We start from the raw sequence: 17432 nt of genomic DNA, 5'->3' as shown, positions 1-17432 counted from the left end.
TCCCGCCTGAGTGATGTCATGTTGATACGTGCGCGCGCACATTCGAGCGATTGCCGTGTTGGAAGCGGGGCGGGCTTAACGGCGCCGGACGCCGCCGTAAGCCCGCCGCTGCGTTTTGTGTCCTCAGCAAATGCGTGAGAAGAGCAAGCAACTGGCCAAGATGGAAGCCAGTCAGAAGCTGGAGCAGGTGAAGAGCGAGCAGCGGCAGCAGCAGCAGCAGCAGCAGCAGCTCTCGGCCAGTCAGCGGGGGGGCACCTCGCCGGACGCGGCGGGCCGCCACGGCCTCCTGCGGGGCTCGTCGCCGGCCGACGACGTCTTCCTCAGGCCGCAAGCGCCGCCACCTTCCGGCTACTCGTCCCATCCGCATTCCCCCCGCTCCCCTCACTCCTCCTCCTCCCCCCAGATGTTCTCCCCCCCTTCATCCCGCCCCGCCTCTCCCCGGGACCCCTGCAACACTCCTCGGCCCCCGCTCGGCACCTCCCCCGCCCGAGACGCCTCGGGGTCTCCCGTGCCCTCGCCGGATTCCAAAGCCTGCGACGCTTCACGGGCGCTCGCGCTCCAGCCGGGTAGGCGGCCCCTGGCAGTGAGCGACGCCGCCAAATATCTCCTGCCTCTGACCTGCTTCTTTCTTTTTCTTTCTTTCTTTGTCGTTTAGGCCTGGAGCACAGCAGAGCGGCTATGAAGAGCCCCCCCTCGGGCTCCCAGGTCTACCCTAGGTCTCCGGTTCAAGGGGGCTTGTTTAAAGCTCCCATGCCGCCCCAAAACCAGCCGCTGCAGGAATTATTTGACGGCGCGGCTCTTTCCGACCCCGCTCTTCACCCGCAGCTCGGCTCCCCTCGGTGCAACACCTACGCGCCCGCGCCGCGTAACCCCGGGGGCGACTACGACCATCAAACGGCCGAGCCCTTCGTCCGGCGGTCGTCTTTGTCCGACACCTACGCCGACCCCCCCGCCTCCGGCCCGCATGGCGACGCCTCGTACCTTGGTCTGGAGCGCTCGAATACGGCCAGTGGGCGCCACTTCCGCCCCTCGCTTCCCGCGCACTTGCCCGGATTGCCGGGCAGCGCTCTGACCTTGGACCGTTACGCCCAGCGAGCCTCCACCCCCGACCCTCAGAAGACCCCCGAAGCGGAGACTCCTCGGCTCGTGCCGTCTCCTCTCGGTGGCGAGCCGGCGACCCGCAAGCAGGTAAGGGGCCCTCGTGGTATCTCATTGCATCGATGTCGCGCATCGGCGTCAAACTTGTCGCTTGAGCGTTCTCGAGTGGCGCCTTCAGGAAACAAATTGGCCTCGCGCGCCGGTTCGGCTGTATTCATTTAAGGTCATTACAAAAATGAATCCCCGCGGTGGCGGGAGCCCAAAACCCAAAGCGGTTTTTGCCAGGCGAGCCAGAGTCATTCACCGCGTGCCAATCGCCCGTACCGCGGTACCGCAAATGTTGAAGTGAGAAGGTCTTCCTCACTCAGCAGGACCGCTTTGCCGGGACCGCCGGGACGTCCGACCGCGGATCGGCGGCGGCGGCTCACGCGACCGCCGGAGCTTCGCCCGTGGTCAAGATGGCGGCCGATGACATGGTGGCAGTGGGCGCGGCTTCCTCAGAGGGAGCGCCGGGCTTGCTCCCGCAGCTCGGCGACTCGGAGGAGAAACTGAGACAGGTGCGACTACTCTTCTGCAAAAGCGGCGTGAGTGTGTAGTCCTTGGCCAAGGGTTGTCCTTCCAGTAACGCGTCGTCGTCCTGCTCGCGAGGACAAAGAGCGTTACGAGGGCACGGGCCCTTCGGTAGGCCGTCGTAAATGTGTCTTGATCCTGAAACGTCTGTGCCGGCGCAGCGTCAGAGGCTGCGCCAGCTCATTCTGAGGCAGCAACAACAGAAGAGCGCCACGCGGCAGGAGAAAGGCGTCCACGGCGGACCCGCGCCCGCTCTCGGTCCGGCCCCCGGCTCGGCGACGCCCGGCCACTGGCCCCAGGGCGTCGTGGACGAAGCGCTCGCCGAAGTGTTGGGACGTCCGCCGCCGCCTTACCCCGGCACGTTGCGCCTTCCCGGGCCGGGAGCCTTTCCGGTGGAACGGCTCGGAGGTCCGGCCCCCAAATCATCTTTGAGCCCCGCGCGGAGAGGAACGCCGTCGAGGTGAGAGCGACGGCAGCGATACGCGCGCTCGTCGGCGTGACGGCATTTTCAGCCCATTTCCCGTTCAGGTTCGGTCCCCTCAATCCCTTCCCGCACCCTCCCCCGGTATCGGTGCTCGGGGCCCCCGCCCGGATGAGGAAGCCTCTCCCGGGCGAGCCGGTCGCCGCCGGCCCGCAGCGTCTCGACTCGGCAGGTGGGAAGGGCGCTCGCGGCTTGAGGTGCGCTTCGCCGCGGTTGCGCCTGCCATTTGAAGACCCCCCGCAACTGTTTTGCAGCCGCCCCCCGGGCCTTTCCCGTCCCCGCGCGGCAACACGGCGTCATGGGCCAGCCCTACATCGAGCTTCGCCACCGCGCCCCGGAGAACCGCCTGAGGCTGCCCTTCCCCCTCGTTGCCGAGGCGCCGCCGCCGAGCGCCCGGGCGCGGGGGATTGCGGCGGGCCAGCCTGCGCTCCTGACGGTGCAGCTGAACCAGCAGGATCAACGCAACCCGCTCCACGCGGCGGCGCGGGGCAACAACATGGCGCTCCAGGGGGCCGAGGGCATGGAGGAGCACCTGGAGGGCGTGGAGTCTGCCGTCAAAGATCTGGAAGATGTGGAGGTGAAAGACCTAGTTGACCTCAATCTCAACCTGGATCCCGAAGACGGTAAGAACCAGAGTCTGGGCCCAGCGGCAGCTCGAAGGAGATCTCCGTCTTCATCTTAATACCGTTTCCTAAGATGTCAGCTGACGGCTACCGCGTGCCACTTTAGGCAAAGAAGATCTGGACCTGGGTCCGAACGACCTCCATCTCGATGACTTCCTGCTGTCGGGGAAGTTTGACCTGATCGCTTACGCTGACCCTGAGCTCGACCTGGAGGACAAGAAGGACATGTTCGCCGACGAACTCGACCTCGGGGAGTCTGTCGGTGACCTCAAGCAGGGGGCATCCCAAAAGACGGACGACCGCACCGACTCGAGGGGTCGGGTGAAAGAAGAAAACCCGGAGAGAATCCAGGTGGATCACCCGACCCCGGACGGGGTCTTTGGACTCGCCGGAGCTTCTGCGCCTGCGGCAGGCTCCGACCTGCCCGGCTCCGCTTTGCACCTTCCCAAGGTAGGCTTTCAGACTTGGAACGTCGCGGTCGAGATGGCGCGTGTCGTGAGAGAAGCCCGGCTCGCGTCTCGATAACAATTGTGTCCCATCAGGTGGAATCGAAGGGGTGCGGCATTTTGCCCCAAGCGCGAGGACAAGGAAAAATTGCGTCTTGCGTCCCGACCCCTCCGCCGGCTCCAGGTGAACCCCGGATCAGCATGCGACTCGTCGCACGTAGGCTTGACCGCGTCCTTTGTCCCTCCGCAGGTCCGCAGGGCAGCTCGCAGCAGGGCGCGGCCGGACCCGGCTCGGCTTACCTCGCTCTGCGGCCGCCGCCTTCCGGGCACGGTCCCGTTCCTCAGGGTGTCCCCCTCGACTCGCCGTCCCTCCAGCTCCCCCGGCCTTGCCTCCTGCTCAACCCCAATGCGCAGCCCCTTCAGCGGGAAGCGTCGGCTCAGGGCCAGGAACAGGAACGGGAGCAGATCCGGAACCAAAACAAGGGCAAACCCCTGCTCCTGGAGGAGCAGCCTCTCCTGCTGCAGGACCTCCTCGACCAGGAGCGGCAGGAGCAGCAGCAGCAGAAACAGATGCAAGCCCTGATCGGACACAAGTCCGCCCCGGAGCCCGGAATCCTCGATTTGGGTGAGCCGACGACGACGACCCGGCCGCGGCGCGGCCGCCGTTTTGCCGTCGCGTTGCTGTGAAAAGCTTTGTGTGTGCAGCGGACTTTGATTCCGTCTCGGATCCCATCATGAAGGCCAAGATGGTGGCTCTGAAGGGCATTAACAAAGTCATGAGCCAAGGCAACCTGGGCCTCAACAACATGGTCATCAACAGGTACGGCCGCTCTTTTGCGGAACCGCTAGTTGTGAGTTGCGAGTTAGGCCAGCCGAGGCCTTTCCCTGTCTGCTCACCGCTGACTCTGCGTCGCCGCGGGCTTCCGCTCACATGTTGGGGGGTTGGATTTGTTAGGTTTCATCCGGCCCCTCCTGCCGCTGCCGCCGCTGCCCAGGCCGCCGCGAGTCAGCCTCCTCTACCAGTGGCACAGGTGATTGCTCTTCTTTGAAAGCTTTTGTTTTCTCTTCCTACCCCCCCCCCCACACCCCCTCGGTCAAAACAAAAAAAGAAAAGAATTATCGTGATTTTAATGATTACCAAAGTCAATCTAGCAGAAGTCAGACTGTTGTGTGTTTGCACAAAAAGCCGTGAAAGATTCGTGGAGAGGATTTGCAATGTTGAGAAGTAACAGGAAGTAGATGAAAGGCGCACTCGAAGCGCCACAAAGGTCTGGAGGGGCAAGAGCAAAACTGCAGGCGTCTTTCTCGTCTCCCGTCAGGATCCCGACGCGGACCCTCAGCCGGCGCGGCCCGACCCACCCGGCTTCGGAGCCGGCTTCATCGGCGAGTCGCTGGCGATGTCGGCGACGCGCGCTTGTGACGCGCTCGCCGCAGACGACTCTCGGAGGCGTCAGTATGAGGAGTGGTTGGGGGAGACGCAGCGGCTCCTGCGGATGCAAGAGCGCCTCCTGGAGGAGCAGCTCGGCACCCACCGCAAGACCAAGAAGGCGCTGTCGGCCAAGCAGAGGACGGCCAAGAAAGCGGGCCGCGCGCTGGCCGAGGACGACGCCGCCCAGCTGGGCCGCGTGCTCGAGCGGCAGGCCGCCGTCCAGAAGCAGCTGGAGCAGGTAACGGCTTTTTTACCCGCCCGCTTTTCCGCTTCTCAACTCGGCCGCTTTTGCGCTTTTGAATGTGTGGCGCGGCGCGTCGCGTCTTATCGATCAAAGGTGTTCCGGAAAAAAAGGCCAATGATTGATGATGTTTCAAATGATTTTGGGATTTGAATCATAAGAGCCACTTGAGCGGAGGTAATCAATGTTTTGTCCTGCCCTCGCCGAACTTCCTTTCGAACCTCAGAAAACGCTGCCTGTTGCGCTTCAGATCCGGAGGCAGCAGAAAGATCACGCGGCGCTCATCGAGGACTACAGGAGCAAACGGCAAGAGCGGAGGCCTCTGTCCAACGCGCCCGCCACCGCCGCGCTCCCCCAGCCTTTGCAGAGCGCCGTCCGGGACGTCCCTCCCACTTGGTCGCCCTTGATGGGGCGCACGTTGGCGTCTCACACGCCGACGAGCGCCGGGGTTTCGGCCGCGGCGAGCTTCGCCTCGGCCGTCGGGGGACCCGCCGCGGGCCACGGGGGGGTCTCTCCGCGCGACGCATCGGCCCCGGCGCCTCAGGTAACGTGCCGGGATCAAACCGCGGTCCGCCTTTGTTTCTCGGTGCCGCCCGGTATGTTTTGGCGCCGTATTGCGCTCGTGCGCCGGAGGCGCGCGACATCGAAATGTGTGACGTGACGAGCGAGGGCGCCAACGGCGACGTCGATGGTGAGCTCGCCGTTCCTTCTGCTCCCCCAGGTTAAATTTGATGACAACAACCCATTCAGTGAGGGTTTCCAGGAGAGGGAAAGGAGGGAAAGACTGAGAGAGCAGCAAGAGCGACACAGAGTGCTACTCATGCAGCAGGGGGTGAGACGCACGCCACAGAGAAGCAAAACATTTTCTTTACTCTTCCCTTCGTATTCCCGAAATGAATGGTCATTCCTTGCGTCTCAGGCGGAGCGCCATCGGATGTCGCAGCAGCAGAGGCCGGATCCGGTCCAGCCGCGCGCCGCGGGGCCGGCAGTGGGCGGCGGGATCCTAGGCCCCGCCCCCGGCGGCGACGCTTTCTCGCAGGTGCCTTTCTTCAGTTCCGAGCTGCCCCAGAAATTCCTCCAGTCACCCCCCGGCACGCCGGGGGGCCAGACGGGGCCGCCGTTCCCTCCGCCGCGGCGGGGCCGCACGGGGGGGCTCGGCCCGGCCGGCGCCTCCCCGGAGCGGGGCGGGCTCTCGCCCGACCCGCCCCCGTCGGCTCTGGCGCCGTCCACGGAGCTGGAGAGGCAGCTGTCGGCGTGCTCGGCGAGCCGGGAGAGAGGCGCTCCGGTGGCCGCTGACTCTCCCGGAGCCCTCCTCTGCGGGAGCCACGCGCAGGTCAAGGTGCGTCACGAACGGCAGCGCCGCCTCAAGATTCAATTCAATTGATTTCTCGTTAGCTGGCTGATTTTAATCCCCCCAAAAAAAAAGAATTTTTTTTTTTTCATTGGCACTGCAAGCCTGAAAAGCATAGCGCAGACGTCTCGCTAATAAGTCGTCGGTCACTGTAGTCGGGACACTGGACGCGTTTCTCCGCAGGAGGAGCGTGAGGAGCGAGGCGATCCCGCACAGTCCGAGTGCGCCGACCCCGGGAAAGAGCTGCTCCGCCACCTGCTGAAAGAAAAAGCCCTGGCGTCGCCCGGCGTCCACCGCGGGCTCTCGGCCGAAAGCGCGCGCTCCGAGGACGAGGACGGCGAGGCTTTCCCCGAGCGCGCGACGACGGGCCCTCCCGGCGTCTCGGACGCGTCGTCCGGGAAGAGGCCCCGCAGCTGCAAACGAGCCGGAGACAAAAACGTGAGCAAGTGCAAGAGGCGGCGGCGAGAGGACGAGGAGGAGAACGACGACGCGCTCAGCTGCTCGTCTTCTGCCTCGGAGCCGCCGATGACGCAGGTCAGCTCCTATTTGTCATTTGGACATTTTGCTCACAAGCCAAATGAAAAGATCAAATCCCTTTGCTTTGGATTGATGGAAGCGCGTCTTTGCTTTTGGGGCCCCTCAGCTGTCGGCGCTGCCCCTGATGGAGCCCGTCCCGGGCCCGGACCTGAGCCTGTTTCCCCCGTACGGCGGCTCGTCTCCGGGCCGAGACTCCGTGCTGAGCGGCTCCTTCGGCAACGCCTGCCTCGACGGAGTCGCCGACTACTACGCGCAGCTTGCGTGCAAGGTAGGGGCGGGGCCGGGGGGGTGGGTGGGGGGGCTCTGCGGGGACGCGGCACTCGACGCCGCGCGTCGATCGACGTACGTACTTGGTGGCGTACCCTCTTTGGCTCCAACGAAAGCGATCGACGTCCGCGATCTGCCGTCGAGCGTCTGTCTCGAGATGAGCGCAAAAAGGTCAACGACATTCGTTCAGGAGTTGATTGGTCGCTGCGTCCAGAGGCAGAAAAGGGGACGGGAAACGCGACAGCAAAAGGGACATTTTGAGGCCTCTTCTCGTCCCAAACAGAACATGCTGGGCAACCCCCCCACCCCTCCGGCCTCGCTGCCGCCCACCCCCCCTCCGGCGGCCAAGCAGAAGCTTCTCAATGGCTTCGAGGCGGCGAGCGGGAAGGACGCGCGGCATGTCCCGCCCCAGGCCGGCGGAGAGCGCGGCGCCGCCTTGGGGCCTGACCCGGGGGCGTCCCGCGACCCCTTCGAAGGCGGGCCGGCGTCCGAGGGCAAAGAGCCGCGCGGGCCGGTCGACGTGGACGTGCCCGCCTCCCTGCCCACGCCGCCGCACAACAACCAGGAAGAACTACGGTGACGTCCCCCCGCCCCGTTGCCGGAGCGAGCGCTCGCCGGCCGGCGCCTCGCTGGCTCACGCGCCGTCTTTTGTCCAATCAGCACGCGGGACTGGTCTCCCGGCGGCTTTGTCCCGTCCTCGTCCCCCGAGAGCGTGGCCGACGCGGAGCTCAGCAGGTATCCCGACCTGTCCTTTGTCAAGACGGAGGCGCCGTCACCCTGCCCGTCGCCGCCCATTCCCATGACGCCCTGCTCCCGGGGCAAAGGTCGGTCCCGCCCAGCTGCTCTTGGCCCCGCCCGGGCTCTTTCCCTTTGACCCGTTTCCTTTGCGCCCTTTTCAGGCTCGGCGCTGAAGCGGGAAGTCAAGACGGAGCCCGGCCGCCAATCGGATCTGGTGACCGTCGCCGTCGCCTTGAACCCCAGCGCCTCGCAGGTAAGCGCGTGTGGCGGCGGCGGCGGCGCACCTTTTACCCGAGTCATCCTCCCACCATGTCGCCGTCCTTCCAGAACGTTCCCGCCGTCATGGCGATGCTGGCCCAGCTGCTGCGGCTGCCGGCCTTCGTCGGCTACCGACTGAGCCTGGACCCGCTCGCCCCGCCGGCCGGAGTCTCGGCGCCGCTACCCGAGGTGCCGTTATTCAGCCCCGCGCGCGGGCAAATGCGCCGGTGCGCTTTGAATGCCCGCTTTGAAACGCTGTGCGTTTTGTGCGCGCAGGCTTCGGCGAGCGGCAGGTGGCAGAGAGCGGCGCTGCCGACCGGTGCGTAGACTTCCTTTTGCTACTTTGTGCGGGATGGCGCGCCGGCGTTGTCGTGTGACCTATCGAGTGACCTTTGGTCCAGCCGCGAGCGGAGACTCGGTCCGACGCGGACGTGGCGGCCGGCCCGCCGTCTCCAGGCCGCCGTCGTGCAGCTTCTGCAAAGTGTTGCTGGGAAACGGAGTCCGCAAGATCAAAGAGGTGAGGAGGAGGAGCTCTCCCGCGGCAAAGTGCCCGCCCGCCCGTCTGTCGTGTTTGACCTTGAAGAAATGTGGTGCCGGCATTTCAGGAGGGTCCTCCCAGTCTGCTGTTCTGCAGCCCCAACTGCTCGGCGCTCTACTCGTCGGGTCCGAAGGGCGGCGGGGGCGGCGCCGACGAGGTGCGACACGCCACCCGTAGGTAGGCTCGCGATCGGCACTTGAAGGATGACGTCGTGTCTCTGTTGTGCCCCCCTGCCCCCCCCAGCCGGCGGTCCCGCCCCCTCCTCAGCACCGCTACGCCAACAACATGTCATCCATCGCCGTCCACTCACTCCCGCCGGCCCCCGCGCGGAGCGCCGCCGCCTCCCCGCCCCCTCGCTTCCCCTCCGCCTCCGTCGTCACCATGGAGACCCGCCCCCGCGCGGACGGCCTCAAGGTGGGAAACGCCGTGGCGCTTGACATGGGTTACCAGGCCGCAACGCGCGAGGGCTGTCGTGCGTACGCTCATCGGGGGGGGGGGGGGATGCCCCGCTGCCGCTGCCGCTGCCGCTGGATACGCTGCCGTCTCTTTCTGCGGTTTCCCTCCAATGTCCGTGATTGACAGGTGAAGGTGAAGCTGAAGCCACACCCCCAAGCCTTCCCCGAGGGCAAGCGCCCGAAGAGTTCACGCTGGCGGCGCTGGAACGCCAACGTGGCTCTGAGCAGGTGGGCGGCCCCGAATCGCCGGCCCTCGGAATGCGCCCATGTTGCCGTCTGACCGTTCAAACGCTGGCGTGTGATGTTTCCGGCCCAGGGGCCCCGTGTCCGACAAGACGGCGGCCGCGCCGAGCGAGGAGGAAGTGGACGCGTTGTTGAAGAAGTTGGGGGCGTGTCTGCGGCCGGAGCCCTTTCCGGCGGATCAGCGCAGGTGTTGCTTTTGCCACCAGCAGGGCGACGGCGCGACCGACGGAGCCGCCAGACTGCTCAACCTCGACTTGGATTTGTGGGTGAGTCCGCGGCGCCCGACGGCGGCCCCCGGCCCGAGAGCGACGGCTTTGCGCCGACGGTCCGCGTGTGTCCCAGGTGCACCTGAACTGCGCCCTGTGGTCCAGCGAGGTGTACGAGACTCAGGCGGGCGCTCTGATCAACGTGGAGTCGGCGCTGCGCCGCGGCCTGACGCTGCGCTGCGCCCACTGCCAGCAGACGGGCGCCACCAGCGGCTGCAACCGGCTGCGCTGCACCAACACGTACCACTTCACCTGCGCCATCGGGGCGCGCTGCACCTTCTTCAAGGTAAGAAGAGGAGGCCACGCTTGGCTTTTCTTGTTGATTTTTGCATGGATAGAGGCGGGGGGGGGGGGCCAGAGTCCCCACAAAAGCGCCAAGATTGTGGGCCTCGGTGCGTCCTTCCTTTTCCCAAACGGAGACAAACGACCACGCGTGTGGCCTCCCAGGACAAGACGATGCTGTGCCAGCTGCACCGGCCCAGGGCGGGCCCCGCCGGCGGCGGCTCGCCGTCCTCGGCCCCGGGCCCGCCCCCCGAATCCCCCTACGACTCGGAGCTGCGCTGCTTCGCCGTCTTCCGCCGCGTGTACGTGCAGCGGGACGAGGCCCGGCAGGTGGCGGCCATGGTGCAGCGCGGAGAGCGGCGGCACAGCTTTCGCGTGGGCAGCCTTCTCTTCTGCGCCGTAGGCAGGCTCCTCCCCCGCCAGATGAGCGCCTTCCACGACGCCGCCGCCATCTTCCCCGTCGGCTACCACGCCGACCGCATCTACTGGAGCATGCGTCACGGCGACAGGTAACCCGCGCCGTGCCGGCCGAGGAGCGTTTCTTCCCAAAAACAAAGCCGAACCAAACCGGCGTGACCCGCTTCGACCTTCAGGCGCTGCCAATACATGTGCTTCATCGAGGAGCGGGAGGCGCGGCCGCTCTTCAAGGTCAAAGTGGTGGAGAAGGGCTACGACGAAGTGGTCCTGACGGCCCCCACGCCCAAAGGTGACGCCCGCCCGTCGGCCGGCCGCGCGTCCGCCCTCCGGCCCGCTCAACCCCGACTCGCCCGCAGGCGTGTGGGAGCAAATCCTGGAACCCGTGGCGCGGCTCAGAAGCTCCGGCGGGACGCTCAAACTCTTTCCGGACTTCCTGAAAGGAGAAGACCTCTTTGGCCTGAGCGCCTCGGCCATCTGCAGGATCATCGAGTCCGTACGTGGGAAGCTCCTTCCGAAACGTTGCCTTCTTCGGGGGGAAAGTCAAGACCAACACTTTGCCCGCGCCAAAGTGTTCTGCGCGGGTCCCGGTGCGGCGCTCGGATGAATGTCGCCGACGAAGCGGCAAAATGCGGCCCTTTTGCCGCTCGTCGGCAACGCTTGCGCGGGCTCTCCCGTTTTCTGCCTTTGCTCATTTGCGGTTGACGGCAAGAGCGACTGGAGTGCCTTTTTTTTTTAGGCCACTCTTCATTTGAGTTTTCCGCTTGACTTTGATTTGGGCATCAGTCAAAAGCAGCGCGTGTGTTAGCCAGCACTGCCCTAAGAGCAAAACGCGAGGGCCTTCTCCTCATCTCGCCGTGAGCCGCTGTAGCATTTGGATATTTGAAAAAGCATCTGGTGATCTTCTCTTCACGCGTGGCGTCACGGCGGCCGCGCTGTTGGGCTTCGCTGCCGCCGCCATCCTGACTGTATGCGTGTGTGCGCAGTTACCGGGCGTGGAGGCGTGCGAGCGCTATACCTTCCGCTACGGCCGCAACCCGCTGATGGAATGGCCGCTGGCCTTCAACCCGTCCGGCTCGGCCCGCTCGGAGCCCAAAGCCAGCCAGGCCAAGAGGTAGAGCGAGCGACGCGCGTCCGTCCGCTGGCCGCCCCTGACTTATCACCCCGCCCCCCATATCAGGCCGTACCTGCTGGCTAGCATGGCGCCGCGGTGCCAGGGCTCAGTGGGAGCCATCGTGGGCGCCGTCCCAGGGGTCATTTCGCTGTCGCCGGGCGAGACGGTGGCGGGCGCTCACCAGGGGCGCCACTCCAAGCTGGCGCAATATCGCCGCATGAAGACTGACTGGAAGACCAACGTCTACCTAGCGCGCTCGCGCATCCAGGTAAGCCTTGCCGCCGCGCCCGTCGGGGCCCGCGGCCGGCCAGGCCAAGCGCTCACGCATGTGTGCGTGTATCCGTGCAGGGCCTGGGACTGTATGCCGCACGAGACATCGAGAAGTGCACCATGGTCATCGAGTACATCGGCGCCATCATCAGGAGCGAAGTGGCCAACCGCAAGGAGAGACTCTACGAGAGTCAGGTGACCTCATTGGAGGGCTCTCGCCGCCCAACGCGTCCTCATTTGGTCGCCCCCAAAAAAGTGCAGCGCATTGTTTTTCCAAGTACAACTTTGACGGCGGCTCGGAGGGCCACCCCCGGCGCAGTCGTCCGCGTCGTTCGATGGGGAGTCGCGGCGTCGACGTCCTAACTTTTGTCTGCTGTGCGTAGAACCGAGGCGTGTACATGTTCCGGATCGATAACGACTACGTGATCGACGCCACCATCGCCGGAGGACCCGCCAGGTGCGACGGCGCCCGATGATGACGGCCGCTACCGCCGCCGCCGCGTCACTGATGTCACCCGCGCTTGTGATCGACAGGTACATCAACCACTCGTGCGCCCCCAACTGCATGACTGAGGTGGTGAGCGTGGAAAAGGAGAACAAGATCATCATCAGCTCCTGTCGACGCATTCAGAGGGGAGAAGAGGTAGTTGGCGCCGCAGCTCGGCGGCCATCCTTTGCTCGGTCGCGCCGGCTCAACTCCGTCTGTCCTTCCGTGCGTTTGTCCGCCAGCTGTCCTACGATTACAAGTTTGACCTGGAGGACGACCAGCACAAGATCCCGTGTCACTGTGGCGCTTTCAACTGCCGCAAGTGGATGAACTGAGCCGAGAGTCGGATTGGCGGGCGGGCGGACGGCTGAGCCGACGAGCGAGAGGCTGGTCCTCTGTGTGTAAATGTGTAGAAAGACCGGCAGATGATTTGCTGTAAAATACTTTTGGTTTGTTTTTGTATTTATTACTAAGAGAACTTATTTTTTAATCACTCTCCTTTTGTGTTTGGTGGCGAGTGGCAGCCTGTAAAAAAAAGAATAATAATAATGAAATCACCCTTTGGACAAGATCCATTTTCAATTTGCCATTGTGTCCATTTTTGTTGGGGACCACGCCCCGTCTTGCTTTTTTTCCCCCTTACAGCGTGATCATGATTATGAATTGATTTTTTTTTATTTTTATGTGGACCCTGATTTGGAAACATGTTCATCAAAATAAAATATTTTACATCTTGAACAATATGGCACCGTGTATTGGTGTAACTGGGGAAGATTAAAAAAAAAAGATGCATGTTGAATGAATCGATTAGGGTAAACCCAACTCGGTGAATGCAGAAAATATTGCAAACGTTGTCTCCTTTTGGACACGGATTTGAATTTTGGGTCTTGTGCCATCTAGCGGGCGAATTGAATTGTTGGAGCTGTGACTGACGTCAGCAAATGCTGTACTGGAAAAGAAAAGACCACTTTTGGAGTAAATAAGGGCGGCACGACCGCCTCAGAGCGCGGAGGGCGCGGGTGTAGCCCGCCTCCTGTTCCAAAACGGCTCGCCCGCGACCCTCCTGAGTGATGAGCGGATTAGAAAACGGATGGCTGTTGCAGCCATTATTTATTTGCAGCAAATGATGGAGCGCAAAACTTGCTAGCTAGCTTGCTTGCTTGTTTTAGAATCACCGAACCACGCCACGACGGCTTTTAATCTATGAATACACTCGACTTGACTTTTAATGCTGAAGTTGAGCCCGGGTGGCGAATTTTGCTCGGACCGTAATTGTGAAAGCGGTTGGCGGAAGTGTATCCCGCGGCGTGACGTGACGTTTCCGGTGTCCGTCATCCGGATTCGGTGACGCGCCGTTGATGTTTGTTGTCGTCCGTTCACGATTTGCGCCGTGCGGTCAAACTCGTCTCGACGGCTGCCGACGGGACGCCGGGTGAGTCACGTGACCTCCTCGCCGTTTAGCGCGGCAGCTAGCAAAAATGCTAACAAATCAAATCCGCTAGGAACGGAACCGAGCTCGCGTTGCCGCCGCGGGCTCGGTTCCGTTCTCGGACGGCCTCGAGACCAACGTTCGAGCCTGTGCGCACGTTGAACACTTGTTGAGGATGCCGCGAGGCGCTTTGAATACAATAATAAGAATACGTTTGACTTAAAAGCGCCTTTCAAAATACACAAGGACACTTTACAGTCAAAAAGTAGCAGTAAAACCATAGATACAATCCTAAATAATAAAAGGCGATGAGTTAAATCTTGAGAAATTGAAATACTGGAAGAGAGTCAATATTACGGATGTCGGGTGGGAGTGAGTTCCAGAGTTTGGGGGCAGAGCGGCCGAAAGAAAGCTCTGCACCCCATCGGAGGGAGGCTGAGGACCCGAGAGAGCGAGAGGGGACGGGAATTTGAAGAAGAGGAGATTTGCTTGTTTTCGACGATTGCGGACGTTTTATGACCGGACTTTGAGTCGTCGCCTTGTTTTAACGCGGGCGATCATTGACGAGCTTTTCGAGAGTGTGCAGAAGGAGAAGCTGCCTTCACACGCTTTGTCGCTCCCGCTTGGAAGCTTGGCGCAATGCCGATGCGTAAAACAAAAGACAAACTTTGTATCTTCAAACTCAAATGTTGACGCAGAGCACCTCCCTCTCATTTGATGTTCATTGTTCCTTTGATGGCGGCGTGGGCACCCGCAGCGGCTCCTCTCTCTCTCTCTCTCTCGTCATTTCATCTGCGCCGTATGTTGCACACGTAGCACGTTTGACAATAAAGTTGACTTGACGTGACAGAGAAGAAAAGCGTTCAAGCAAACCTCGAAGCGCTTTTTGCGCCACGTCGTCCCTCGGAGGTCTCGCTTGTCTTTGCTTGCGAGGGGGCCTTCTTTGCCTCTTTTTTGCTGCGCCACGTTTTCCGATCGAGCGCAATGGCGGGAGTAGAGCGGAGGGGCGCGGGTGAAAAATTCCGACTTGTGGTGTCATAGCACCAAATGAAAGCCTTCACGCATCTGAATGCGTTTGTGCGCGCGTGACAGCGGATGTAGCGGTGGGACGTAAAGCGATGCGGCGTGCGCTGCGATGGCTGTGGTGCCGCTGCGCTACTTCTGCTACGGCTGCGTGGTGACGTCGGCCGCCTGGTCGCTGCTGCTCCTGGTCTACTTGTCGCGGACGGCCGAGCCGGGCCTGGGCAGGACTCCCGTGGGGCCTCGACGCCGGGCCGTCTCCGACGATGCCGGGGCCACCGGGCCGTCGCCGGAAATGGGTGAGTGAGCGCGGTCGAGCGGGCCGCATACGAGAAGCCCGCCGAGGGCGCCAAAGCGCTCGCGCGTGGTTGGCGGCTGCGGGAACCCTCCGCTCCGCGCGCAGGCATGATCTTCAACGAGGCCGACCAGGAAGTCCGGGACGCCGGCTACCGTCAACACGCCTTCAACGTGCTGATCTCGCGCCGCATCGGCCCTCGCCGCCAGCTGCCCGACACCAGGGACCCCAGGTGGGCCGCCCGTGGTCCCGGCCCGCCCCGCCCGCCCGCCCGCCCGCTCACCCGCCGCCGTTTGCAGGTGCGACGCCGAGACCTACCCCGAGGACCTCCCGGCCGCCAGCGTGGTCATCTGCTTCTTCAACGAGGCCATCTCCGCCCTGGTCCGGACGGTGCGCAGCGTGCTGGACCGCACCCCCGCTCGTCTCCTTCACGAAATCATCCTGGTGGACGACCACAGCGAGCTCGGTGAGCGCCGCCCCCGAAGTTGTCGCAAAGCCGACCGCTAAAGCCGAACGGCCGCACCCAGCCGAGCTGAGCGAGGACCTGGATCGCCTGGTCCGAGAGCAGCTGCCCCCGAACGTCAAGCTGCTGCGCAACCCGAGGAGGGAGGGGCTGATCCGAGGGCGCATGATCGGAGCCCGCCACGCCACCGGTGAGTCCCGTCCGGCCGCCTCGCGTGACCCGGGCCTTCCTCGCCCGCACTGCAGCACGCGCGCTCCCGCCAGGCGAGGTTCTGGTGTTCCTGGACAGTCACTGCGAGGTGAACCGGGCGTGGCTGCAGCCCCTCCTGGCGGCCATCCGGGCGCAGCGCCGCGCGGTGGTCTGTCCCGTCATCGACATCATTTCCGCCGACACGCTGGCCTACTCGCCGTCGCCGGTGGTCCGCGGCGGCTTCAACTGGGGGCTGCACTTCAAGTGGGACCCCGTGCCCGCCGCCCAGCTGGCCGGGCCCCGGGGCGCCGTCGCCCCCATCAGGTAGGGAGCGGGCCGGCCCCGCCCCTCGGGCCGGCCCCCGTCTGAGCCGCCTCTCCCCCAGGTCTCCCACCATGGCGGGCGGTCTGTTCGCCATGGACAGGAAGTACTTTGGCGAGCTGGGCCAGTACGACGCCGGCATGGACATCTGGGGCGGCGAGAACCTGGAGATCTCCTTCAGGGTGAGGCCGGACATTTTTACGCTCGCGCGCTTGCCAAAGCCCAAGACGATGAGCGTGTGTGTGTGTGTGTGTGTGTGTGTATGTGTGTGTGTGTGTGTGTGTGTGCGTGTTAGATTTGGATGTGCGGCGGGCAGCTGCTGATTATCCCCTGTTCCCGTGTCGGCCACATCTTCCGCAAAAGGCGACCTTACGGCTCCCCGGGGGGCCATGACACCATGGCCCGCAATTCCCTGCGCCTGGCTCACGTCTGGATGGACGATTACAAGGTACGCGCGCCCGTGCCAGTGTTGCCGTAACAACGTGGAAAGCCCCGGGATCATTTCCAATCCTCACCCGGATTGGAAATGATCCCGGACGCTCGCGGTGGCGGCTCCTTTTTCCTCGCAGGAGCGCTTCCTCTCCCTGCGTCCCGAGCTGCGCCAGCGCGACTTTGGCGACGTGAGCGAGCGTTTGGCGCTGAGGGAACGTCTGCAGTGTCGCTCGTTCCGCTGGTACCTGGACAACGTGTACCCCGAAATCAACAACAAGCTGCAGGCGCCGCCCGCGCTCGCTGACGGCAAAGCGGCGCGCCCCCGGGTGCTGCGCCGAGGACAGGTGACCTTCGACCCCTCGGTCTAAGCTTAGACTTCTACGGGAAGTCTAAGCGGCTTCCCGTTTCAGCTGCGCAACGCGGCCGCCGGACGCTGTTTGGTGGCGCAGACGCGAGTCAGTCAGAAGGGCGGCGGCGTTGTGCTCAGACCCTGCGACCCCGACGACCCCGAACAGGTGACCCCCGGCCCCGCGCGATGCCGCCGCGGTAACGTGACGTCACGGCGGCGGCTTGTGCGCGCAGGAGTGGACGTACGACGACGAAGGTCAGCTGATCCTGTCCGGCCTGCTGTGTCTGGACGTATCGGAAGTCAGGACCTCGGACCCGCCCAGGCTGATGAAGTGTCACGGCTCGGGAGGGTCGCAGCAGTGGAGCCTCGGGGTGAGACGCAAAGGAGCGCCTCCTCCGATCCGTCCTCTCCTTTGCCTTTTTCCAAACTAAGCTCGCGCGCGCGCTTGTTCCCACAGAAGTCTGCTCGCGTGTACCAGGTGTCCGTCGGTCAGTGTCTGTCTGCCGCGCAGCCGCCGGGAGTCAAAGGTCACGTCGCCATGGCGATATGCGACGCCTCGCGGCCGCAGCAGTGGCTGTTGGAGGTGGGCGGGGCTTGACCGTCCACTCGCTTTTTAACATTCTTGTATTGATTTTAGCGTGATGAACTTTGACCCGGGCACGATCGCCGCCTTGTAAATAAATATCAAAACCGTGTGATTGGCTCAAATCGCTTGTGATTTCGAAAGTCCCGCCTTGCCCGTTGTCAACCAAAACAGATCAATAAAGTTTGTCTGGATTCCTTAAATGGGAATCGATGACCAACCAGCAACAAGGTCTGTGTGTGC

The 17432-nt window shown here is 63.4% G+C and overlaps 2 protein-coding genes across 2 annotated transcripts in view; both read left to right on the top strand.

The window, feature by feature from the left end:
• Positions 1-12849, top strand: part of LOC127592943 (histone-lysine N-methyltransferase 2C-like) — a 31587-nt gene extending 18738 nt beyond the window's left edge. The window contains exons 37-73 of the mRNA XM_052054053.1: positions 128-566; positions 656-1188; positions 1467-1655; positions 1830-2128; positions 2197-2321; positions 2404-2772; positions 2879-3222; positions 3315-3402; positions 3469-3843; positions 3924-4038; positions 4174-4249; positions 4538-4885; positions 5139-5432; positions 5610-5720; positions 5808-6227; positions 6423-6773; positions 6883-7044; positions 7327-7619; positions 7704-7867; positions 7943-8034; positions 8109-8228; positions 8316-8358; positions 8441-8556; positions 8645-8734; positions 8821-8991; positions 9160-9260; positions 9349-9541; positions 9618-9827; positions 9989-10332; positions 10417-10529; positions 10597-10733; positions 11224-11351; positions 11418-11619; positions 11700-11816; positions 12005-12078; positions 12156-12264; positions 12351-12849. Of these exons, the coding sequence (XP_051910013.1) occupies positions 128-566; positions 656-1188; positions 1467-1655; positions 1830-2128; positions 2197-2321; positions 2404-2772; positions 2879-3222; positions 3315-3402; positions 3469-3843; positions 3924-4038; positions 4174-4249; positions 4538-4885; positions 5139-5432; positions 5610-5720; positions 5808-6227; positions 6423-6773; positions 6883-7044; positions 7327-7619; positions 7704-7867; positions 7943-8034; positions 8109-8228; positions 8316-8358; positions 8441-8556; positions 8645-8734; positions 8821-8991; positions 9160-9260; positions 9349-9541; positions 9618-9827; positions 9989-10332; positions 10417-10529; positions 10597-10733; positions 11224-11351; positions 11418-11619; positions 11700-11816; positions 12005-12078; positions 12156-12264; positions 12351-12443 (7548 nt within the window). The 3' untranslated portion in view covers positions 12444-12849. The remainder of the gene's footprint in view (positions 1-127; positions 567-655; positions 1189-1466; positions 1656-1829; positions 2129-2196; positions 2322-2403; positions 2773-2878; positions 3223-3314; positions 3403-3468; positions 3844-3923; positions 4039-4173; positions 4250-4537; positions 4886-5138; positions 5433-5609; positions 5721-5807; positions 6228-6422; positions 6774-6882; positions 7045-7326; positions 7620-7703; positions 7868-7942; positions 8035-8108; positions 8229-8315; positions 8359-8440; positions 8557-8644; positions 8735-8820; positions 8992-9159; positions 9261-9348; positions 9542-9617; positions 9828-9988; positions 10333-10416; positions 10530-10596; positions 10734-11223; positions 11352-11417; positions 11620-11699; positions 11817-12004; positions 12079-12155; positions 12265-12350) is intronic.
• Positions 12850-13145: 296 nt separating this feature from the next.
• On the top strand, positions 13146-17419 carry galnt11 (UDP-N-acetyl-alpha-D-galactosamine:polypeptide N-acetylgalactosaminyltransferase 11 (GalNAc-T11)). The gene is made up of 12 exons (XM_052054006.1): positions 13146-13540; positions 14630-14856; positions 14961-15084; positions 15152-15318; positions 15380-15505; positions 15579-15828; positions 15890-16007; positions 16121-16273; positions 16395-16601; positions 16668-16772; positions 16840-16977; positions 17064-17419. Exons 2-12 carry the CDS (start codon positions 14673-14675, stop codon positions 17202-17204), a joined length of 1713 nt encoding a protein of 570 aa, XP_051909966.1. The 5' UTR covers positions 13146-13540; positions 14630-14672; the 3' UTR covers positions 17205-17419.
• Positions 17420-17432: the final 13 nt, after the last annotated feature.

This window comes from Hippocampus zosterae, chromosome 20 (assembly GCF_025434085.1).
Source record: "Hippocampus zosterae strain Florida chromosome 20, ASM2543408v3, whole genome shotgun sequence".
Lineage (NCBI taxonomy): Eukaryota > Metazoa > Chordata > Actinopteri > Syngnathiformes > Syngnathidae > Hippocampus > Hippocampus zosterae.
This window is presented reverse-complemented; position numbering and strand designations above follow the sequence as displayed.

Bases quoted from the DNA above. Each gene is read 5' to 3' on its own strand.
- galnt11 (XM_052054006.1), top strand. From the start codon at position 14,673: ATGGCTGTGGTGCCGCTGCGCTACTTCTGCTACGGCTGCGTGGTGACG. The intron at 16,274-16,394 runs GTACGCGCGCCC...TTTTCCTCGCAG, and splicing joins TCTGGATGGACGATTACAAG to GAGCGCTTCCTCTCCCTGCG. The intron at 16,602-16,667 runs GTGACCTTCGAC...TTCCCGTTTCAG, and splicing joins GGGTGCTGCGCCGAGGACAG to CTGCGCAACGCGGCCGCCGG.